Source organism: Silene latifolia, chromosome 3 (assembly GCF_048544455.1).
Source record: "Silene latifolia isolate original U9 population chromosome 3, ASM4854445v1, whole genome shotgun sequence".
Lineage (NCBI taxonomy): Eukaryota > Viridiplantae > Streptophyta > Magnoliopsida > Caryophyllales > Caryophyllaceae > Silene > Silene latifolia.
The window spans coordinates 151,995,177-152,019,795 of NC_133528.1; the positions used below are offsets into that span (position 1 = coordinate 151,995,177).

General features: G+C 39.7%; 1 protein-coding gene, 1 non-coding gene and 1 pseudogene across 2 annotated transcripts; 1 reads left to right on the top strand and 2 right to left on the bottom strand.

The window, feature by feature from the left end:
• Window positions 1-687: 687 nt before the first annotated feature.
• Window positions 688-2,364, bottom strand: LOC141648512 (uncharacterized). The gene is made up of 2 exons (XM_074457236.1): window positions 1,133-2,364; window positions 688-1,020 (listed from the first exon to the last, which is right to left on the bottom strand). Exon 1 carries the CDS (start codon window positions 2,264-2,266, stop codon window positions 1,145-1,147), a length of 1,122 nt encoding a protein of 373 aa, XP_074313337.1. The 5' UTR covers window positions 2,267-2,364; the 3' UTR covers window positions 688-1,020; window positions 1,133-1,144.
• A 2,574-nt stretch (window positions 2,365-4,938) lies between these two features.
• LOC141648513 (histone H2B.2-like) lies at window positions 4,939-13,203 on the top strand (annotated as a pseudogene).
• Window positions 13,204-19,848: 6,645 nt separating this feature from the next.
• On the bottom strand, window positions 19,849-19,956 carry LOC141650724 (small nucleolar RNA R71). Its single transcript, XR_012546742.1, has one exon. It is a non-coding gene; the product is annotated as a small nucleolar RNA R71 (small nucleolar RNA).
• Between the last annotated feature and the right edge of the window lie 4,663 nt (window positions 19,957-24,619).

Here is a 24,619-nt window from a genome sequence, read left to right on the forward strand (position 1 = left end):
TTAAAATTACTTTGATTTGTTATTAAAGGGTGGATATTAAAATCGTAATCACCCTGATTGCTAGTAATTAATTATATACGGTTTGAATCATACGAATACCCACAATTCAAAACTTGCACCTTAATCATCAATTTGGCGAAGGGACCAACAGTGAATGACAGCTAGGGATCGGAGAGGAGGTGTGGGTAAAGTAGGGATGCAGTTGGGGTCGGGATAGTTGATTCAGGATGGGGAGGCAGGAGACGGTTGGTTACTTACAAGAAGACACAGAATATTTCAATTCATGGGAATTACAAAAATAATACGGAGTAAATAGTTCAGTTGATACAGAACACATAAATTGGAATTACTAATCAGAATGGAGGAAATTGCTGATATAATTTATAATCCCGAAAGAAAGAATTCCTACATAAATCCCATTTTCTATGTTCAACCAAGCAAGTTTTTCTAATTCGTAGAAGATGACATGATATATCGATCCCTGGACATCGAGAATTGATAAGGTGAACCAAATGAACTGTTATATATATATACCACAAAGGCAATAAAGCAAACAGAACAGAATAACAGTAGCATTCTGTGTTTGCAACAGTTGATCGGAAAATGGCGTACCAGCCAACAGAACAGCATGTAGTCTTATACACTTAAAAGAATTAAAATAGAAACTGCATCGAGCGACTGAAGAACTTCAGTAAAGAATAATGACGCTTTGAAAGTTTCAGTTCTGCTAAAATGCAGCAAACAGAACATAAATAACAGTAGCATTCTGAATTTGTAACAGTCTATCCGAAACTGGCATACCAGCAAACATAAAAATGTAACGTAGTGGTATCGATCATACGAAAACAAGCCTAACAATTTTAACCAAGAAACTAATTAATCGATCCAGTAATTTCGAAGTTCAGCTCTATACTTTGCGAGCATATACAAAAGTTACCACCTTCAGTAAACATTTGACAGTTTGTAGTGCAAAAATTGATTTCCTACTAGTAAGTTCTGCAAACAGTTGTTGACAATTACCTGCAAAACTGTTATACTCAATCAGACACAACGAAACAACATTAAAATAGGAACTGCATCGACGGACTAATCTTCAGTACAGAAAAAAGCATCACAGTAGGAAATGGACAACCTGCTGTATAAATCATAACCCCAAACAATTTTCATCGGCTAGGATTTGTGCGACAATTTCTCTAATCTCCGTCTTTTGATCACCAAGACAAGCCATTATAACATCATTATCATCTGGAACGACACTAGCATCGACATGAGCCAAAAACAGAAGCATGACATCTTGGACTTGAACCGGATCCTCTTCTTCATTTGTGTAGCGACTGAACTTCAAAGTGGAAGGCAACTGAAGAATCTTAAATCGGAATTCACCATCATTCCTCATCGATTGAGGACCAATCATCATACCCCCATTCCCCTCAGCATCTTTACTCATGAACGTCAAACCCGTCTTCCAAGTCTTCCAATCATTCCCTTGGTACCCCAATTCCGCCAACATCGAACCATGGAACATAGTATGATACAAAACCGTCTTCATTCCTTTCAAAAACTGATCACTGTCACTGTCGCTGTCATTCGCCTTATCAGCAAAGACAAACAGAATATAATCCGACACTGAGCCGTGGATACCAAACTTGGCTTCCCACCTGAACCACAAATGAGGCGACACACGACAGTCGTAACAAGGCATTGCCGGAAGCTCAACTTCCAACAATTTCAACCCAGTAAGCTTATCGAAAAAATTAACTGCTTCCGGTTTTAACTGAGCCGTGTTTACCCACAAGAAGACTGATAAAGTTACTGAGATTACTTTCGCAGGTAAAAACCGTTTAACAGAAACAGAAAAGAATCCGAGAAATGGGATAGCTTTTGAAACGAATTTATTAAACAGTCTACCATACCAACATCCTGACTTATCTGGGAAAAACAACGAGGGATCTAACGGTGTCGAAAACGAGACGATTTGGGGAAGAATAGAATCCAGTGACAGTACCAGGGTGCACCTGCGAAGAGTAACAATATCAACTTTGCTTAAAATTGACACAATAACATCGTCTGGTAAGTCGAGACATATTGGGTCGGGTTTGGGTTTGGGATTTTGTGTCGGGGGTTTGAGCTTAAGCAAATGGTTGAAGTCGTATTGTGGTAATTTCATTGAAAGATTAGATAAAATGGGATGGAGGATGAATTTTGCACCGGTTAATATAATTATCGCATCTATTACATTTACTTTGCTAACTACGGAATTGTTCATAATTGTAACACTTGATTTTGAGAAGGAAGTGAACGATTTGTGAGGAGAATTGGGAATAATTGGTTTGGTAAGAGATTTTTTACTCTTCACTCCCTCATTTCAACTGATTTCTTGTGAAAAAAGATTCCTCAATTTCCCATTTATTATTGTCTTTTGTCTTTTACTTCTCCAGTACATGTATAATTGTACGGAGTATATGTGTACCACCTATTTTCGTCCTATTTGAATTTTGATTTTTAGATTATCACAACTACTCATTCACATTGTATAATTGATTAAAATAATGTTAAAAATAGAAGGTGGTTGTGATTAGACTCAGCAAACTTGATCCGAGATTAGAAAATGACTCAAAATGTATGACCCGAAAGTGACCCCATAGACTTAAAGAAACCCGACCCGAAAGTGAACCGACTTGAGTGATCCAAAATGACTCTATTTAATCAAAATGACTCGAAATGACTCACTCAATTAATGCAAAATCGTGACCCTAAATGACCGAAACGAAAAGTGACCCGATAATATGTTGATCCTAAAATGACCCGATCTGAACAGACCTGACCCAAACCCGACTTGAATAATCCATTTGCCATGTCTAGTTGTAAGATGTCACTAATTACTTTTTCGTCAAAGTAAGAATATTATTAGATTATTTAAGTAGATTATGTTACTTGGGTGGGGAGTAACTTTTACAAATGGGGATGGTTGAAGCTAGAGGTGATTATGGGTCGGCCCGGACTGGGTCGGGCCAAGTTTGTGTTGGGCCTAATCGTTAAATTAAGTCCAAGTGTGCGGGACGGGTCGGGCTACAAATACGGGCCTATTTTATTGGCCCAAACCGGACCCATGCGGACTTAAAGCGGGCTTTAGGGCTAATTCGGGTTAAATATATATTTTTCCTCTTGAAATAAGTTTAAAAATTCCTGTTATGAAGTTAGATACTTTATGTATTTGTTATCAAAAATTTCGTATAGAATTATGTGATTTTTTCAACTATTGTCAATTAAGAAGTAGTAACCTAATGTAGCTTTTATGAACCTACTGTTTGAGGTGACTCATACAAACTAAATGCACAATTTTAGTAGTAGTGTAATAATATATTTTAGTGCGGTGGTCACTGTATGTTGTTGTAGCGTTGTAATTGATTTGATTTTTGTTGTTCTTAAGGCTCAAAAACATTGACTCGGTACGCATAATGGTAAACAACTTATCGGCACTAGTGTGATACAAAATCATTAGCTCATTTTTTATCATATAAATACTGGTAAAGGAAAATACAAAGCCTTATCAAACTAATACATGTAAACAAGTGACTACGGCTTATTTACAATACACCAATTGATTGGTTAATTATTTTACTAAATGCTTATTAACATTCTTAAATTGTACATATTCGTAAATTTTGCATATGTTCGGGCCGGGACGGGCCAAAATTCGGGTTGTAAAGACGGCCCAAACCCGACCCTATTATATTGAATCGGGCCATGCGCTTCGGGCCATGAGCTTTTTGGGCCTAAAATCGAGGCCCAAGCCCAGGGAAAATCGGACTGGGCCGGGTCGGGCTAACGGGCCTGAGTCACATGATCAGCTCTAGTTGAAGCTGTATTGTGATAATAATTTCATTGAAATATTAGCTAAGATTTGTTGGAGGTTGAATTTTGTGTTAGTTAATATTCTTATCGCATCAAAAAAACAATGTTTAATCTACTAATAACGGTCCATTTCTCTCCAATAATCATATAATAATGTATGAGTCACATGATCAGCTCTAGTCCTTTACGCTTCATTATTCCTTTATTTTTAGCTTAAATATAAAACCGTTTAATTGAACCGAAATACAATCTTAACTAGACCTGGCAAAACTGGTCAACGGGTCGGGTTCGGGTCAGGCCAATTCGGGTCGAGTCACTTCGGGTCTCTCATTGATTTCGGGTTAATTCGGGTCGGGACGGGTCTTTTCGGGTTTCGGGTCTGTTGGTCGGGTCTGTTGGTCGGGTCTGTTGGTCGGGACGGGTCTTTTCGGGTTTCGGGTCTGTTGGTCGGGACGGGTCTTTTCGGGTTTCGGGTCTGTTGGTCGGGTCATTTTGGGGTCAATGAAAAATAGAGAAATAGCCATTTCAAGTCTTTTCGGTTCAATTAGAGTAATCTTTTGTCGGGTCATTTTCGGGTTTGGTGGTTTCGGATCGGGTCATTTTCGGGTCCAGAAAGCTCGGGTCGGCTCGGGTCAATTCGGGTTTTCGGGTCACATTCGGGTGATGTAATTCGGGTCACTTCGGGTTTCGGGTCAGTTTTTCGGGTCAATCGAGTCGGGTTGCTTTTGCCAAGTCTAATCTTAACCATTAAGAAACATTTCTCCTCCTCGCTACAAAACCCAAATACTCACTTCCATCCACTCCAAAGGTAACATGGACCCACTTTTTGTAAGAGGAAAAGTGGGTCCATGTTACCTTTAGAGTGGATGGGAGGGAGTAATTCAAATCAACAAAACCATCACTACTTTACCCCCATAAAACTTCGCCAATCACTTTTAATTTCCATGCGTTAGATCAGCTCCTTCAAATCCTAAATCAACGGGAACAAACACGCTCTCTTACTCCACGTCATCGATCCGTACCAACCACTTTTCTCCAATCAGATCATTCTCCTCCTCCCTATAAATATCACCCCACACAATTCACTCTCCTCCCAACCATCCCAATTCAAAACTCTCATTTCCCTCTACAAAAACCTCTCCTTTCCAATGGCACCAAAAACCGACAAAAAACCGGCCGAGAAGAAACCCGCGGAGAAAGCCGTCGCAGCGGAGAAGGCCCCAGCCGAGAAGAAGCCGAAAGCCGGAAAAAAACTTCCCAAGGAAGCCGGAGCAGCAGCAGCTGGTGACAAGAAGAAGAAGAGAAACAAGAAGAGCGTTGAAACCTATAAGATCTACATCTTCAAGGTTCTCAAGCAAGTTCATCCTGATATCGGAATCTCAAGCAAGGCAATGAGCATCATGAACAGCTTCATCAATGATATCTTTGAGAAGCTTGCTCAGGAATCTTCTAAGCTTGCGAGGTACAACAAAAAGCCGACGATTACTTCCAGGGAGATTCAGACTGCTGTTAGACTTGTTCTTCCTGGTGAATTGGCTAAGCATGCTGTTTCTGAAGGAACTAAGGCTGTTACTAAGTTTACTAGTTCTTAGATTTGTCGATTAGGGTTTGAGTTAGTTGATGTTTATGTAATTAAGCTTGATGAATGAATGAATGATTTATCGGTTTGTTTGAAATTGATTCGGATTCCTGTGTTTTGCGATTGAATTAATTACAGTCTCCCTTCGTTTCATTCATTCGTTATATTGGATCAAAGTATCTGTCAAAAGAATAAAAAAGGTGAACAAATGATTGATACGGAGTAATGAATTGTTATCGGCTGTTTGAACACGTACTGCAATTGATTGGAATTGAGGTAGTATAATGTCATACAGAAGCTTGTGGTATATTGCGAGAATACAGTCATACAGATAAACGCTACATTCCTGAATGTTCTGCATGTTTTGATTGTAGCGATATTGTGCGAGTGTGACAGTAAGATTGTGATTAGTTGAGCTAATAGATGTCAATAAGTTTGAGAATTTGAGTTAATTTCAAATAAAAGTGACTTTTCATTTGCAAGTCTTTAGATAATCTGATGATTCGGTGTGAATGTGTGATGTTCTATTTCATGATCATGTTTTAGTGAAAATGCTAGTACTCCTATCACTACTGTGAGGTACGAGTTCAAGTAGGGCGAACTGGGTAGTGAACATGCTATTATTCCTATCATTAGTGTGGGTTACGACTCTACGAGTTCAAGTAGGGTGAACGAGCGGAGGGAAGGAGACACAAGAAGGGGGTTCAAGTCTCTAGCTGTTATAGTAGGAACTAAGCTAGCAAGCAACGGATTTATGTCTCCTATGCCTATGATCACGGATCAAGGGACACCGACCATTTCAAGGTTCCAAGTGAAGTACACGCTAAACTCTTATGTATATACCAGAAAGGCAATAAAGCAAACAGAACAGAATAACAGTAGCATTCTGTGTTTGTAACAGTTGATCCGAAAATGGCGTCCCAGCCAACAGAACAGTATAAACACATAAAATATCCTTCATCAGAGACAGCAAGAACAGAATTAAAATGGAAATTGTATCGAGCGACTGAACTTCAGTACAGAATAATGACGCTTTGAGAGTTTCAGTTCTGCTAAAATGCAGCAAACAGAACATATACTCATAACAGTAGCATTCTGAGTTTGTAACAGTTAATCCGAGACTGGCGTACCAGTAAGTTCCGCAAACAGAAAAGAAAAACAGCATATTGACATACATTATCTAGCCAGTAATTTCAGTACAGAAAAATGTTCCGCAAACAATCTTCAGTAAACATTTGACAGTTTGTAGTGCAAAAATTGATTTCCTACTTGTAAGTTCCGCAAACAGTTGTTGACAATTACCTGCAAAACTGTTATACTCAATCAGACACAACGAAATAACATTAAAATAGGAACTGCATCGACGGACTAATCTTCAGTACAGAAAAAGCATCACAGTAGAAAATGGACAGCTGAATCAGATGAAGCAATCTGCTGTATAAATCATAGCCCCAAACAATTTTCATCGGCTAGGATTTGTGCGACAATTTCTCTAATCTCCGTCTTATGATCAGCTTTTCCTTCCTCGTCATCCACATCACCAAGACAGGCCATTATAACATCATTATCATCTGGAACGACACTAGCATCGACATGAGCCAAAAACAGAAGCATGGCATCTTGGACTTGAAGCGGATCCTCTTCTTCATTTATGTAGCGATTGAACTTCAAAGTGGAAGGCAACTGAAGAATCTTAAATCGGAATTCAGCATCATCCCTCATCGATTGAGGACCAATCATCATACCCCCATTGCCCTCGGCATCTTTGCTCATGAACGTCATACCCGTCTTCCAATCATCCCCTTGGTACCCCAACTCGACCAACATCGAACAATGGAACATAGTATGATACAAAACCGTCTTCATTCCCTTCAAAAACTGATCACTGACGCCGTCATTTGCCTTATCAGCAAAGACAAACAGAATATAATCCGACACTGAGCCGTGGATACCAAACTTGGCTTCCCACCTGAACCACAAATGAGGCGACACACGACACTCGTAACAAGGCATTGCCGGAAGCTCCACTTCCAACGACTTTAACCCAGTAAGCTTATCGAAAAAATTAACTGCTTCCGGGTTTAACTTAGCCGTGTTTAACCACCAGAAGACGGCTATAGTTACTGGGATTACTTTCATTACTGGGATTACTTTCATTACTTTCTCAAAAATAACAGGATAGCGTTCGAGATTACTTAAGAAAAATGGTATACATTTCGAAACGAATTTATTAAACAGTCTACCATACCAACATCCTGACTTATCTGGGATAAACAACGAGACATCTAACGGTGTCGAAAACGAGACAATTTGGGGAAGAATAGAATCCAGTGACAGTACCAGGGTGCACCTGCGAAGAGTAACAATATCAACTTTACTTAAAATTGAAACAATAACATCGTCTGGTAAATCGAGACATATGGGTTCGGGTTCTTGTGTCGAGGGTTTAAGCTTAAGCGGATGGTTGAAGTCGTATTGTGGTAATTTCATTGAAAGATTAGTTAAGATGGGATGGAGGATGAATTTTGCACCAGTTAATATAATTATCGCATCTATTACATTTAATTTGCTAACAACGGAATTGTTCATAATTGTAACACTTGATTTTGTGGAGGAAGTGAAAAATTTGTGATGAAAATTGGGAATAATTGGTGTGGTCAGAGATTTTTTACTCTCCACTCCCCATCATTTCAACTGATTTCTTGTGAAAAAAGATTTCCCAATTTCCCAATTTCTCATTTATTATTGTCTTTTGTCTTTTACTTCTCTAGTACATGTATATGTGTACCACCTATTTTCGTCCTATTTGAATTTTGATTTTTAGATTATAACAACTACTTCCTCCATTCAACTCCACTCTACCACTTTCTTTTTTCACGTTTGACAACGCGTGTTTTACGTGCTAAATATCTTTAGCTACGTATTTGCAAAAATTATAAAAGTTAGATATTTTTAATGTAATCGTAAAGACGAATCAAACAAGATCTCACATAAATATAGTGTACAAAAGTGAAATAGGTAGAGTGGAGTTGAATGGAGGAAGTACTTATTTGCGACATTGTATAATCGATTAAAATAATATTAAAAATAGAAGGTGGTTGTGTACCCGGTAAACCTGACCCGAAACTAAAAAATGACCCAAAATGTAGAAAGTGACCCGATTGTTAGTCTTGAAGGGACCTCTGTGTGTTATCAGTTGCTTTCGTTTGAGTGAGTTATGACTTCGACTTCTGTTGGCTTGGCTCTAGAGCTGATCAAATGGCCCAAGCCCATTGGCCCTACCCGACCCAGCCCGCTTTTTTGAAGGGCTTGGGCCATTAGTTTTGGCCCATAAAAACCCATGGGCCGGCCTAAAAAGGCCCAAAATATTTTGGGGCCGGGTTTGGCCCAAATGTTGGCCCGGCCCGGCCCATATTTATTAGTAATGAATATTTTTTCTAATAAAATCTATTAAAGTAGCGTTAAAGTTATACCCAACCCTTTACAAACTCAAGTATATTTTTTTAGATTTATAAACAAAGTATACATAACATAAATCATATCTACGAATGCATGATTAAGCATTCTAAAGTAGCGATGTTTATCTTTATTTTATTTTAAAGTGCAATTCATATGCATTTCATCATATTTTGTACAATTTTATACACTATGTATGTTTTAAAAGTTGTAACTGAAGGTATTACGCTAATTATTTACTAGTGTAAGTCGTAAATTTTAGGGCCCGAAAAAGCCCATTTAGGCCCAAAAGCCCGCATTAGCCCATAAGGGCCGGATTTGGGCTTGCTAAATAAGCCCACATATTTGGCCCCAACTGGCCCGGCCCACGCAAATGGACCGCTTTTGTTTGAAAGGCCCGGCCCAAGCCCGCATTGGCCCGGCCCATGATCACCTCTACTTGGCTCCAAACAATCATCTTTTTGTTAGCAGTGTTTTTCTTCATATGTGAGGCAGCTTAGTTTTCATTAGGTTTTTTCAGTGGACTCTGGTTAGGGTGGTTGGTGTCCTTAGTTGTTTGAGGTGGTATCTTTTCTTTTTGTTTCTCCATGGTCGAGTGTTTGGCGGGGGTGGTTTGTTTAGGTTGGTGTTGTGTGGGTAGAGGGTTGTAGTAGTTTTCCTCTTTCTTGTTGCCCGATTCTCTTTCACCACTAAGTTTTTCTTCTCTTTCCGCCTTCTTTCCTTGTTTGCATTTCCTTTCCAATAGACTATCAATCTTTTATTTGTAACCTTAGTGAGTTGTTTATTTTCGACGACGACATCGTGGACGATGAGAATTTGATTACCTGTATTATGAGTTTAGGAGAGCCATCCTTCTCTTCTATTCACGTAATGAAAAATAGAGGAAATTCTCTTTTCAAAAATGGAATTTTTCCTAGTGCGATACTCTTTACAAACAAGCCTTAAATTTTTTCTGCTTTGTTGGCTTTCTGCCCTCCTGCGATAAGCATGCTAGCTTTTCCTTAGCCTTATCCCTTGTTCTTAATTTAGCAGGTTGCGAATTGAAGCTCTCTCATCATGCTTTGGCTAGTCTTTACTGCAAATTTGTTTTACACTTTGACCCCTCCAATGTCAAAGCCCTGTACCGTAGTCCGTAGCGGCTTAGCTTATACGTAGTTGCATCTACTTAAAGAGGCTCAAAATGACTTTGAGCATGTTTTGCATCTTGATCCGAATATTTCAAAATCTAGTCGGGAGCTTCAGGTCGTGGTTGACAAACTCTTGGTCAATCCTAATGGTAAGTGTGTGGCTTCTTCGTTTGACCAGTTGGGCTTTATCAGTAAAAGTAAGAAGCCACTTCTTAGTAGTGCTGATGTGGCTGACACTACATGCGACTGTGCGAGGCTTTTTGTAGTTTCTTCTCTAGTACGGAATCAATGAACTTTGAAGCAAGTTCTGATCAAGTTTGTATGGTTTTGGACACCACCTGCGAGGCTAACCCTCCTCGGGTAGCTGAGATTAATGACTCTACCTCTCATTCCTTTAGTAAAAAACCGGTAAAATACTCCTTCACCGGTAAAAAGCATGCTAAAAATAATTTGCATATCTCAGCCCATGATTATGAGAAATTTTTAGTTGGGAAGAACTTATCCTTTTTCTATGCACGTTCATTATCTTTCACGAGGGTTCAACCCCTTATCCCTGAAAATTCTATCCAAACGGGACTCTCCATGAAGATATTTCACGGGCAGCAGAAGTTCCCTCTTCTTCTACTTCTCCTTTACCTGAGGAGCAAGTTGAGCAACCAACATTAAATTTGGAGAGTGATAAGGGGGTTCACGAGGAAGTTGTTTTCCAAATTGCTAAAAAAAAGCGGGTATCATCTGACTCCGCTCAGGTTAGTAAGATGTCTGCGGTCCAGTTTTAGTTTACTGCAGTTAGGCAACGCCAGGTCAAGAATTGTAGAGGTAAGGAGGGACACAAAGACAAGTTTATCGGAAGACAAGAGACCCAAGCTAGTGTTCATCAGAAGAGAATATCTTCTGTTTCTGTCGATTTTTCTCTTTCTATTTGCAGGTACACAAGGACAGTTCTAGTGGCTACGAGGTCTAAAAGAAAGGATGCAAACCAATTCTACTTTGACGTTTTATACCATCCTCCGTACAAGAAATGTCGTCTTACTGTTTGTGCTTCATTCACATGTACTTTTAGTTCAGTTAGTTGGCTTTCTAGCAGTTTAAAGGACTCCGGTACTTCGGAGTTTGTACTTTAACTAACTTTATTTATTTTAATTTCAGTTCATCGTTATCAAAAAAAAGTGACCCGATAGATATGAAGAAACCCGACCCGAAAGTGAACCGACTTGAGTTGTAACACCCCACGTTAATTGAAGAGGTCCAGTGATAAGCTTAAATGACTAGTGCTTAAAGAGATTGAAAGTACTACTCATATCAACAAAGTGCACTTTCTTTTCTGGTTATCCATACAAAAAAACTGCAAAGTTAAACGTGCTTGACTGAGAGTAGTCTTAAGATGGGTGACCTCCTGGGAAGGTTCCCGGGATGCGCATGAGTGAGGACAAAATGGGCTGGAAAGGACCCGTGTTGATCTGTGGGCCATGTACACAGCCTGGTAAGCTATCATAAGTAACCGCTCCCGACCAAATCCGGCCCGAATATACCATTTGCCATGTCTAGTTGTGAGATGACACAAATTATTTTTGGTCACAGTAAGAACAGTCCGTCTTGCTTCAGACCGTCTTATTTCAGACCGTAATAAGACCTCTCACAAGTGAGAAGCACATGGGTGGTGGGACACCCCCATGTGCTTTCCCACTCACACTCTAAATGAGTTTTTTGTGAGAGAAAATGGTATCCGTCTAATCATTTCAGACGGATATGGCGGTCTGAAATAAGAATTTGTGCAGTAAGAATATTAGTATTAGATTCTTCAAGTAGATTATGTAACTTTGGTTGGGAGGAACTTTTATGCACAGGGATGGTTTAAACGGTTGGTTGAAACCGTATTGTGATAATAATTTCATTGAAATATTAGCTAAGATTGGTTGGAGGTTGAATTTTGTGCTAGTTAATATTACTGTCGCATAAAAAAAACAATGTTTAATCTGCTAATGACGGTCCATTTCTCTTCAAGACTCCGCTTTTCTTTTTACACAATGAATAAGAAACTGATGTTGGACCACACAAAACACACCACTGCACAATTAATTTAATTTGGACCATACAAATCAACCCAAAAAAGAAAATAGGAAAGAAAACTTGAATAATCCGAATAAGAAAATAGGGAAGAAAATGGTGAATATGAGGGAGTATAATAATGTATTGTCCTTTACACTTCATTATTCATTTATTTTTAGCTTAAATATAAAACCGTTTAATTGAACTGAATTAAGAGAAAATAGACCCTATCACCCTACAATTCTCCTCCTCCCTACAAAACTCAAATAATTCAAATCAACAAAACCATCACTACTTTACCGCCATAAAACTTCGCCAATCATTTTTAATTTCCATCCGTTAGATCAGCTCCTTCAAATCCTAAATCAACGGGAACAAACACGCTCTCTTACTCCACGTCATCGATCCGCACCAACCACTTTCCTCCAATCAGAACATTCTCCTCCTCCCTATATATTACCACCCCACCCAACCATCCCAATTCACAACTCTCATTTCCCTCTCAAAAAAACACTTCAAACACAAAAAGGTCAAAAACCTCTCGTTTCCAATGGCACCAAAAACCGACAAAAAACCGGCTGAGAAGAAACCCGCGGAGAAAGCCGTCGCTGCGGAGAAATCCCCAGCCGAGAAAAAGCCGAAAGCCGGAAAGAAACTCCCAAAGGAAGCCGGAGCAGCAGCAGCTGGTGACAAGAAGAAGAAGAGAAACAAAAAGAGTGTCGAAACCTATAAGATCTACATCTTCAAGGTTCTCAAGCAAGTTCATCCTGATATCGGAATCTCGAGCAAGGCAATGAGTATAATGAACAGCTTCATCAATGACATCTTTGAGAAGCTAGCTCAGGAATCTTCTAAGCTTGCGAGGTACAACAAAAAGCCGACGATTACTTCCAGGGAGATTCAGACTGCTGTTAGACTTGTTCTTCCTGGTGAATTGGCTAAGCATGCTGTTTCTGAAGGGACTAAGGCTGTTACTAAGTTTACTAGCTCTTAGATTTACTGTGTTTCGGGTTTTTAATTGTGTTTTGCTGCGGAATGTTTAGGGTTTCCCTTATGTAATGGTTTATTAGTTCTTAGTTTATGTAATTAAGCTTGACGAATGAATGAATGAATGAATGATTAACGTTTTGTTTGAAATTGATTCGGATTCCTGTGTTCTGCGATTGAATTAATTAGAGTCTCCCTTTGTTTCATTCATTTGTTATATTGGATCAAAGTATCCGTCAAAAGAATAAAAAAGGTGAACAAATGATTGATATGGAATAATGAATTGTTATCGGTTGTTTGAACACTTGCTGCAATTGATTGAAATTGAGGTAATTTTGCCAGAATACAGTCATAAAGATAAATGCTACATTCCTGAATGTTCTGCATTTTCTGATTGTTGCGATTTTTCTGCAAATCTGTAATAGTTTGCTATTTCAGCAGCGACTGTAACTGCAGTCGATAAGATACCTGAAATGGTGTGTGATTTGCGGATGTCTTTACATTTGTAATTTGCATTAAGTCTAGTGTGTTTCGTGGAGTATAATTTCTGCATATGTGTTGAACTGTACTGTGAATAGTGTTTGATAGGTGGTTATGATGATGTTGTAGTCGTAAGTTGGGTAGTTTGATGCTAGGTGGTAGCAATTGACGAAGATTAAGCTAGTATTTAGCTTTTCGCTTGTGCAATTTGTTGTTTAGGTGCGGTTTTTCCATAGCTCAGGACTGCAGAATATGTGGATTAATAGCATTTAGGGTACACTCAGTAGAATTGATGGCTGAAAAAATTATTAAATGTCCATAGCTGAATTAGTGAGGGTAGATTTTTGGTTTAAAAGCTGAATTACTGAGGGTAATATTTTAGGTTAAGGATGACAGCACCAGTGTATGACTGCACTACATTGAAATAAACACTGCAGCTTATCAACAGTGTTTACGGAGGATTACTTATAGTTCCTTTGTTCCGTTCATTTGGTTATGTTTGATCAAAATATCCGTCACAAATAGTATGAAAGGTAAACAAATGATTGGGACGGTAGGATGAGTTAAATAGTTTTACTGTATCATAGCCTCTTACTCATAATGACTTGTGTTTTGCCAGTGACATTGTATACCTGCCTTTACTGTTATCAGCGTTTTGAAGTTTGAACACTTACTGCAATTGATTGTAATCGGTATTTAGTGTAAAGATTAATAAATTGATATATTAAAGTTGTGAATTACAAGGAGAAGGATACATCGTTTATATAGTACATACAAGATCTTAAGATCCTAATAAAGGGGAATTAGTTTCCTAATGTTAGGCTAAGAATAAGGAGAAGATATACAATAATTGACTAAATATTTAACAGAATAAAGAGAAAGATTTGATAGAATAATTGAGAACAATTATTCTCCAATATCCCCCCGCAAGACGGACGGCCGGGACGAGAGACCGATCTTGGACATGAGCATATTGAAACGCGGTCGTGGTAGAGCTTTTGTAAGTGCATCAGCGAGCTGATCATCATTGGCAATGGGCACCACTCGCATAATGCCAGATTGCACACGTTCACGAATGAAGTGATAATCGAGTGCAACATGCTTCATCCGGGAGTGAAATACGGGATTGGCACTGAGGTTGGTAGCACCCAGATTGTCGCAGTAGACCACAGGAGTGGAGGGAAGTACAATATGAAGCTCCATAAGAAGATGACCAAGCCAAGTGAGCTCAGTAATGGCATTAGCGACGGAGCGATATTCAGCTTCCGTGGATGAGCGGGATACAGTGCGGTGCTTTTTGGAGCTCCAGGAAATAGGGGTGTGACCAAGGTAGACTATATAGGCACCAGTGGAAGTGAGATCGTCAGGATTGTCTCCCCAAGCAGAGTCGGAGTAGGCATGTAAGCTTAAAGGAGTGTCACGACGAATGGTAATTCCGTGAGCAGGAGTGCCTGCTAGATAGCGTAGCAACCTCTTCAAGGCAGCCCAGTGAGTAACGGTTGGTTGATGCATAAACCGTGACAACATACCAACGACGAAACTGATGTCGGGCCTAGTGAGGGATAAGTACTGGAGACTGCCCACAAGAGCACGGAATTCAGTGGGATTGTCGAAGGGGGGGCTGTCTCGAATGCTCAATGTGACCGAGGAGTCCATAGGAGTAGAGCATGGTTTAGCATCAACCATTTTCGCGCGAGTAAGGAGATCAGTGGTGTATTTGTGTTGAGTGAGGAATAACCCTTTGGTGCACGGTTGAACTTCAACTCTCAGGAAGTAGGCAAGGGGGCCGAGGTCTTTAAGAGAGAACCTGCTAGCGAGAGCCTGAATGAAGGAGTTAACTCGAGACGAACAAGCACCTGTGACAATGATATCATCGACATAAACAAGGACAAATAAATCGTGAGTATCATTGAGAATAAAAAGCGATGTGTCAGAGACCGAATTATGAAAACCCGTTTCCAGGAGATAGGAGCGAAGCTCATTGTACCAGGCCCGTGGGGCCTGTTTGAGACCGTAAATTGCTTTCTTAAGGTGACATACGTGAGACGGTTTTTGAGGATCAACAAACCCCGAAGGTTGGGCCATGTATACCGTATCCGTGAGTGTGCCTTGAAGAAAAGCATCATTGATATCGAGTTGACGAAGTGACCAGTTCTTGGTGACGGCAAGACTAAGCAACAATCGGACCGTGGCAGGTTTAATGACCGGACTGAAGGTTTCATTGTAGTCTAAACCAGGTCTTTGGTGAAAGCCTTTGGCGACAAGACGAGTCTTATGTTTGTGAATTGTGCCGTCGGGATTGTATTTGGTACGAAACACCCATTTACAACCGACAATATTTTGCACAGGAGAGGGGGGAACAAGTTCCCAGGTGTTGTTATTTTGAAGAGCTTGGAATTGATCTTCCATAGCTTTACGCCATGTCGGATCAGAGAGGGCCTGCTTCGTGGTTTTTGGTTCGACTGGTTGCAGCTGGGCAGTCATGTTGAGTTTGTGGATGGGTTTAAAAATGTTGTGGGATGCTCTAGTAGCATGGGTGTGGGTGAGAGGGGGTGGCTGATTAGGAGGGGGCTCGGCAGTGGGGTTGTTTTCAGGTGAGGGAGGGACTGTTTGTGGGCGGCGAGTGTAAACTTTGGTGATGGTGGTATGGGTACGAGGGGTAGCAGGTTCGTGGGTTGTGGGGTTAGGAGTGACAGGAGTAGTGGGACGTGGAGAGTCTGGGGAGGGAGTAGTAGGTGGGTTTGGTGGTTGTTGACTAGAAAGGAGAGGGATGGTAAGCTCGCACCAGGAGGACGAGGTTGGAAGTGGTGAAATGGGTTGTTGCGAGGCAAAGGGATAGGTGTTTTCAACGAAGCGGACGTGTCGAGACACATAGATACGATTAGTGTGTGTGTCTAGACACATATAGGCATGTTGAGTGGGGGAGAAGCCAACAAAAACACAGGGAATGGAGCGTGGGTCAAGTTTGTGGTGAGTATAGGGTCGTAGCCAAGGGTAACATAAGCTTCCAAAGTTGTGAAGGTTATGGTACTTGGGTACAGTTTGAAAGAGGCGAAAATAAGGGGACTGGTGACCAAGGGTGGAGGTTGGCATGCGGTTGATGAGGTAAACCGCAGTGTGGAAGGCTAGGGTCCAATATCGAATGGGCATGGAAGAATGAGAGAGGAGCGCAAGACCGGTATCCACTATATGGCGATGTCGTCGTTCCGCAAAACCGTTATGTTCGGGTGTATGAGGGGGTGAGGTAAGGTGTTGAACTCCAGCCGAGGCAAGATCCAGTTTTACTTTTTCAAACTCGCCTCCGTTGTCGGAGTAAAGTGTGAGAAGCGGTCTGGAAAATTGTTTTTCGACAAATGCTTTGAAGTGGAGAAAAGTTTTATGGGTATCATATTTTTTCTTTAGGGAGAATAACCACGTAAATTTCGTGAAGTGATCTACAAAAATTACGTAGTATTTATAATCATCAAAGGAATGCACAGGTGAGGTCCATAAATCACTAAACACGACTTCAAGCGGAAATTGAGTGGTGAGCGATGAAACAGTAAAAGGTAATTTGTGACTCTTGTAAATAGAACAAGCATTGCAGTTTGAATTATTCGAAGATGAATGTTTAATATTCAAACAACTAATAATTTGATTAAAGACAGCTTGATGAGGATGGCCAAAACGATGATGAAGGTCGGTGTGGTGGACAGTCAGGGCGTGAGCTTGCGGAGACGACATTGAGGGCCAATAGTAGACACCGTCCTTGGCAGGGCCGGTGAAGAGAGGAGCGCCAGAGTTACAGTCCTTCACAACAAAAGAAGACGAGGTGAAGTCAATAATAACATTATTATCGGCGCAAAACTTTGAGACGGAAATAATATTTTTATGCATAGTTGGAACGTGTAAAACATTGAGTAATTTGAAAGATGAAGTAGAGGAATAAGGAAGAGATGTTGAACCAGAGTTGGAGATGGGTAAACCCGAACCGTCACCGATGACTATTTCATCAGTACCATCGTATGGAGAGTGAAGAGCAAGGTTGTCCAGGTCCGCTGTGACATGATGATATGTTCATTTTATATATACTTTTACCCCTCATTTTAGCTCGGTTTCTATTGATTATCATACTTTAATTAGTATACTTTTGAGCTAATTTTGTGTTCTAGGTGTATTGTTGTGTTTGTTACGGTTTTGTAGGAATCTAAGCATTTAGAGGCTTTTTCCTATGATTTTGTACACCAAAGTTCACTAAGCTAAACAAGTCCAAACATTGGACTAAGCATGGAGCATTGGATTGATGTTTGCATGAAGATTTGTTGGATTGAAATAAGAATTACAAATGTTGCCAACAATCAAAGTCAAGCCCAACTTCAATGTCCTTACTAAGGTCAAGCATTGGATGCCATGAAAGCTTTGGATGCCAAGAAGAGCTTAGGATGCTAGGAATTGAGCACTACCGAAAGAAGCATAGAGATCCCTCACGCAATCAAGCACGAGCGAAGTGGAATGACGAAGGGGCAGACGACCCCGATCGGGGCCGCCCAACCCCGATCGGGGCCACATGATTCTCGGTTGCTTTTGATCTTCCTCCTCTCCTATAAATAGGAGAGGTATTCCTAAGTTCTAGATATCTCATTTTACGTCTAATTCTACTACAATAAGCCTCAAGCATTATAAGTTTTCTCTCTAGTTTTCATTTAAGTTATAAGTTGTTTAAGCATTCCTTAGTTAATCTTTCAATAGTTTGTATTTCAAGAGATTTTCAAGCATTTGTCATTCAATCTTTTGGTTATTAGTTACTTGTTCTTCCATACAAGTCTTCCTTATTAAGGTATTTCTCATTACAAGTTTACAATTTACACCATTACTTTAGTTATCACATAGTCATTATAATCAAGTTTTTCATATTTGCTTTAGCTTTATTCTTTACATATGTTATATCACTTAACTAATATAATTCAAATAACCATATTTAATATTCTTTACAAATTAGTTTGCATTTTACATCTTAGTATGAGTAGCTAAATTCTCTAGTCTAAAGGCTAGGGGAGCCATGCAAAATCAAACATATAATATGACTAAATAAAGTTCGTAATAATATTGATCAATTGTTTCCACCACATGCTTGTTTTGTTATGTTTAATCTTTGATTATCGGCCATAGTCATAGATTATATTTGTTCATTCGTTCTAAAGTCGAGAGGCACGGAATTGAATAGACTGAGCATGTGTGGTAGGACGACCTAGTCATGGACGAGAGTTTCTCTAGGACCCGGTCTATGGTTGACACTAATGCCGTAAGGTGGGTGTCTTTAAGCCTAAGCAATTGACAAGATTATTACTATCAAGTTTATCATGTTATTATGTTTACCTTTGCATGAGTGACCCGAATCCTTTAGACTACCTTTTATCATTTCATTTACATTGCATTTTCATTAATCATCAAACAAAACAAACCAAACCCAAATCGTAATCAACCTCGATAAAAATCTACTCACAACAATTCAAGACGTAATTCCCGTTTCCTTGTGTTCGACCCCTATTACTACATTTAATTGTGTCTAGGGAAATTATCTTTGCATAGGTACGCGACAAAGCCTATCAAATTTTGGCGCCGTTGCCGGGGAAACGGTTCTATTGACTATTGAATTGTCGATTTTTATCTTGTTTTTCTTTGTCTTAAGGAACACTTGTTCCTTGAGACCATTACTTATCACTTTTCTAGAGATTGTCGTCTTATGCCCAGGTCCTCTCGAAGTGGAGAATTGCTTTCACCGGATTCCGATCCCGAGAAAACATTTAGGAGAAGACGACGTTTTTGGAAGGAAGTAAAAGAAGCCGCTTCTCCCATACAAATTGAAAGTGCTAGAAAGTCTTATTTAGACGATCTAGAGGTTCTTGAAGGGGAGGAGGTTTCTTGTTCATCAACTCCACCACCACCACCATCTACTACCAAAAAGATGGTGAAACTTTCCGATCACTCAAAGCCCACTGCGGCCATGCTTCCGGCCGGTATCACCACCACCCAAATTACCGCGCCGCAATTCGAGATCAAGCCGGCTTTCATTAGCCTTGTGGAGAGAAAGCAATTTGGAGGAAGTCCTTTGGAGGATCCCAACTTGCATGTGCAAAACTTTTGTGACTATTGCTCCATGATCAGGCAAACGGGCGTCACCCAAGCCCAAATAAGGGAAATACTTTTCCCTTTCTCTTTGAAGGACAAGGCCAAGCTTTGGATCAATAGCCTTGACCGCACCACCTTGGAAATCACCAATTGGGAGACCTTGGCTCTCGCTTTTTATCAAAAGTTTTTTCCACCAGAGAAAACTCAAACATTGAGGAGCCAAATCACCGGATTCCGTCAACAAGCTCTTGAGAGCTTATATGAAGCTTGGGAGAGGTACAAGGAACTTCAAAGACAATGCCCACATCATGGGCTAGATGAATGGTTTCTAGCAATAACATTCTACAATGGATGTTGTGCCGAGTCCCGAAGGATTCTCGATTCCGCCAATAATGGGCGGTTTGATCAAATTGACACCGATCTGGCTCATTCCACGATCGAATCTATGGCGATCCATGACGCCCAATATGTCAATTCTCGAGTTGTGCCATCTAAAGGTAAAGAAGAATCCTCCAACAACTCCGTCTTGCTAGCTCAAATTGCCTTGCTCCAACAACAACTGGCGGAGAGAGATGCTAAAGATTCCATCCAACAACTCAATGTTGTGTCTTCAACAAGCCAAATCATCGTTTGTGATGGATGTGGAGGTGCGGGTCATTATACCGCTCATTGCCGATCCCCCATTGAAGAGGTAAATGCTTTTCAAGCTTTTAGACAAAGTTCATATCCACCGGGTACATTTTCCAACACTTACAACCCGAATTCAAAATTTCATCCGAACTTGTCTTACACTAGCAATAATGTGCTAAACCCTCAACCCCCACCACAACAAAATGCCTATGTTCCTCAACAACTAAAGTATACCCCTCCACCGGGTTATCAAAATCAACAAAGGCCCCCACAAAATAATTACCAACAAAATCCACCACAAAATAGCCAACAAAACAATCAAGGAGGTGGTAAGCTTGAGGGCATGATAATCCAAATGCAAAGGGAGTTGTTGGCTCAAATTCAAAAGAATGATCAAGCTCATAGTGCCGCGGTCAAGATGTTGGAACAACAAGTGGCTCAATTAGCCGCTTCTAGCTCTCAAAGGAAGAACGGTCAACTACCTCCCCAAGGTGAGCAACCACATGAAACCGCTAATTCTATCTCCTTGAGAAGTGGTTCAAGCTATGATGGGCCATCCATGACTTTGGATGATGAGGTGGTTGTTAAAAAGGCTAAGCTTGGGGGAAATGACAAAGGGAAGGCTAGTGAAGAGCCTATTGTTAAAGATCGTGTGCCATTTCCTCATCGATTGTTGATGCTAAAGAGGAAGAGCAAGCTTGATGCCAAAGATGTTGGGTCTCCTATGCCAAAAGAAAGTGATAAGGTGGTTATTGAAGAAATCTCTCCTAATGCTAAGGAGAGTGACGTCATCTCAAAGGTAAGTGTTCCCAATGATAAAGAGATAGTGAAAGATGTAGAGGATGCTCCTTCCAAAAGAAGTTGTTCAAATGCCATTTCCCCACCGTCTAGCAAAGCACAAGGAGGAAGGTAAGTTTGCTAAATTTTTGGAAGTTTGTAAGAATTTGCAAGTTACCATCCCGTTTATGGAATTGATTACCCAAGTCCCTTCTTACGCAAAGTTTATGAAGGAAATCCTCTCAAAGAAGCGTTCCTTCAATGAGGTTGAGACCATTGCGTTCACCGAAGAGTGTAGTGCACTCTTACAAAACAAGTCTCCCCCGAAACTTAAGGACCCCGGTAGCTATTCTATTCCTTGCACTATAGGCAAATATACCATTGATAAGGCCCTTTGTGACCTAGGTGCTAGTGTGAGTGTCATGCCCTATTCCCTTTGTGAAAAACTTAACATGGGTGCTTTAAAATGCACAAGTATTACATTGCAAATGGCAGACCGTTCTTTAAAGCGACCTCTAGGTGTCTTAGAAGATGTTCCCGTCAAAGTTGGCAAGTTTTTCATACCCGTTGACTTCCTCATACTTGATATGGCCGAGGATTTACAAACCCCAATTATATTGGGTAGGCCATTTTTACACACCGCGGGTGCGTTAATTGATGTGAAAAACGGGAAGTTGACATTAGAAGTGGATGATGACCGGGTTTCCTTTAGCAAAAACAACACCATTAGAAGCCCAATGTTACAAGAGTCTTGTTATTTATTTAGCACTGTGGACTCTTCTTATGCCTCTGGTGTGCTTGGATCCTCACTAATGGATCCGTTGGAGGACGATGTGGGTGTTGTTTGCCTTGTAGGAGATGATGCTAAGGACGCTATTGCTAAAAGTGGAAAAAGGAAGAAAGGGAAATTTTATTTGAAGAATTTCAAATGGTTGAGAAATACAAAGATAGCTATGAAATGGAGCTTGGTTGGTGGCAAGCTCAATGACAAAACTTGAATCAAATAGCTTCTTACGTCGTGCGGGACGTTAAACCAGCGCTTCTTGGGAGGCAACCCAAGCTTTTATTGCTTTTATTTATTTTTATTTTTTTCATTTTGCTGCAATTTATTGTTTTTTTTTCATAGATTAGAAATAAAATACTCGATTTGCAAATCAAGTAAGTTTTTAATTGCTTTGCATTTTAGTTTAGATCTTGCATCCCTTTAAACATAACCTCTAGTCCTTTTTTTTTTTTTTTTTTTGTGCTTTGAGCCATTTTTATGGTTTGATTGGGTGATTTGGATAGTTGGCACATTGAGGACAATGTGATGTTTAGCTTGGGGGGGATTGCATTTGCATATAGTATAGATTGCATGCATTTGCATATAGTGTAGTTGCATGTAGTGTAGAAAATTTGAAAATTTTGAGAGAAATTTTTGCTTTATGCTTGCTTATAGCCTACTTTCCTCTTTGCTTATCCTATTAATAGCTTGTTGCTAATGATTTATTCTATAATGATGGGATATTAGCTACATGGGGATGTCTTGACATAGTAGGCGGGAGATAAAGAATGAATCGAATGGGCTTGGTCTTGACTTTTGGCAAGCTACAAAATGGTAAGGTAGAGCCTCTTTTTGACCGATGCATCCATATCCGGTCTCTCTTAGGTGAGTGTAGGTCTCCTTATGATATGTGTTTTATCAAAACGCACAAGTATGGTTCTCATGTCATCTCTTGGTAAGCATTCATTCATCTGTTATAGCATTTTGGAGAATTTTCCTTTCACAAACATTTTTCCCTAGCTACATTATAAATTGCCTACCCTTGTTGAGCTAGTAGCTTTGTTTGTCCTTGTCCGGGTGCTCAATTGGGATTTATTTCAAAGTTTGGACAATCATGTGAGCTTGGTCTTAATGCTCAAGAAAGAAAAGAAGAAAAAGTGATGATGAATTGAATTGAAAAAAAAAAATCAAGAAGAAAAAGAAATGAATAAGCATGAAAGAAAATGAAAAAAAGAGATGAATAAATTGAAAAAGAAAAAAAAGGAAAAAGAGAAGAAGAAGTTGATCTGAGAAATTCTCAGGCAATATTCATATATTTTGGAGGATTTTCTCATGGTTTGCATTGCAAAATTGGGTTAGAAATAGGATTGAGCACCTTTACAATTTGGTAGTTGCTAGCTTGACTTAGCTCCACATTACCATAATTCATTTGTTCCCCCTTCTTACCCATTACATTATTGCCTTCTTCCTACCCATTTGGCTTCTTTATCATGCTTACATATGATTATCCTTGCTTACTAGTTTTGACATGTTTACCATATTAGATTGCGGACACATTGTTATAAGTTGAGGATAGTTGAGTGTTCACTCACAAAAATTGTCCTTTCACATAAAAAGAGTTGAGTGCCCCGTGAGAGTCCAAAAGTCGAAAGATCATGCAATAGCTCAAAGGTTCATTCAAAGTTTTCTATGCTACGCCGTCGTGTAAATCTCATCCATGTCTTGCTTTATTCCTTGCCCATGTTGTTTCGGGTTTTTAAATCGTTATGCTTAGCTTGTTTAGGATATAGCATTTGATGGATTTGGTTTCTTGCTTGAGGACAAGCAAGGGTTTAGCTTGGGGGAGTTTGATATGTTCATTTTATATATACTTTTACCCCTCATTTTAGCTCGGTTTCTATTGATTATCATACTTTAATTAGTATACTTTTGAGCTAATTTTGTGTTCTAGGTGTATTGTTGTGTTTGTTACGGTTTTGTAGGAATCTAAGCATTTAGAGGCTTTTTCCTATGATTTTGTACACCAAAGTTCACTAAGCTAAACAAGGCCAAACATTGGACTAAGCATGGAGCATTGGATTGATGTTTGCATGAAGATTTGTTGGATTGAAATAAGAATTACAAATGTTGCCAACAATCAAAGTCAAGCCCAACTTCAATGTCCTTACTAAGGTCAAGCATTGGATGCCATGAAAGCTTTGGATGCCAAGAAGAGCTTAGGATGCTAGGAATTGAGCACTACCGAAAGAAGCATAGAGATCCCTCACGCAATCAAGCACGAGCGAAGTGGAATGACGAAGGGGCAGACGACCCCGATCGGGGCCGCCCAACCCCGATCGGGGCCACATGATTCTCGGTTGCTTTTGATCTTCCTCCTCTCCTATAAATAGGAGAGGTATTCCTAAGTTCTAGATATCTCATTTTACGTCTAATTCTACTACAATAAGCCTCAAGCATTATAAGTTTTCTCTCTAGTTTTCATTTAAGTTATAAGTTGTTTAAGCATTCCTTAGTTAATCTTTCAATAGTTTGTATTTCAAGAGATTTTCAAGCATTTGTCATTCAATCTTTTGGTTATTAGTTACTTGTTCTTCCATACAAGTGTTCCTTATTAAGGTATTTCTCATTACAAGTTTACAATTTACACCATTACTTTAGTTATCACATAGTCATTATAATCAAGTTTTTCATATTTGCTTTAGCTTTATTCTTTACATATGTTATATCACTTAACTAATATAATTCAAATAACCATATTTAATATTCTTTACAAATTAGTTTGCATTTTACATCTTAGTATGAGTAGCT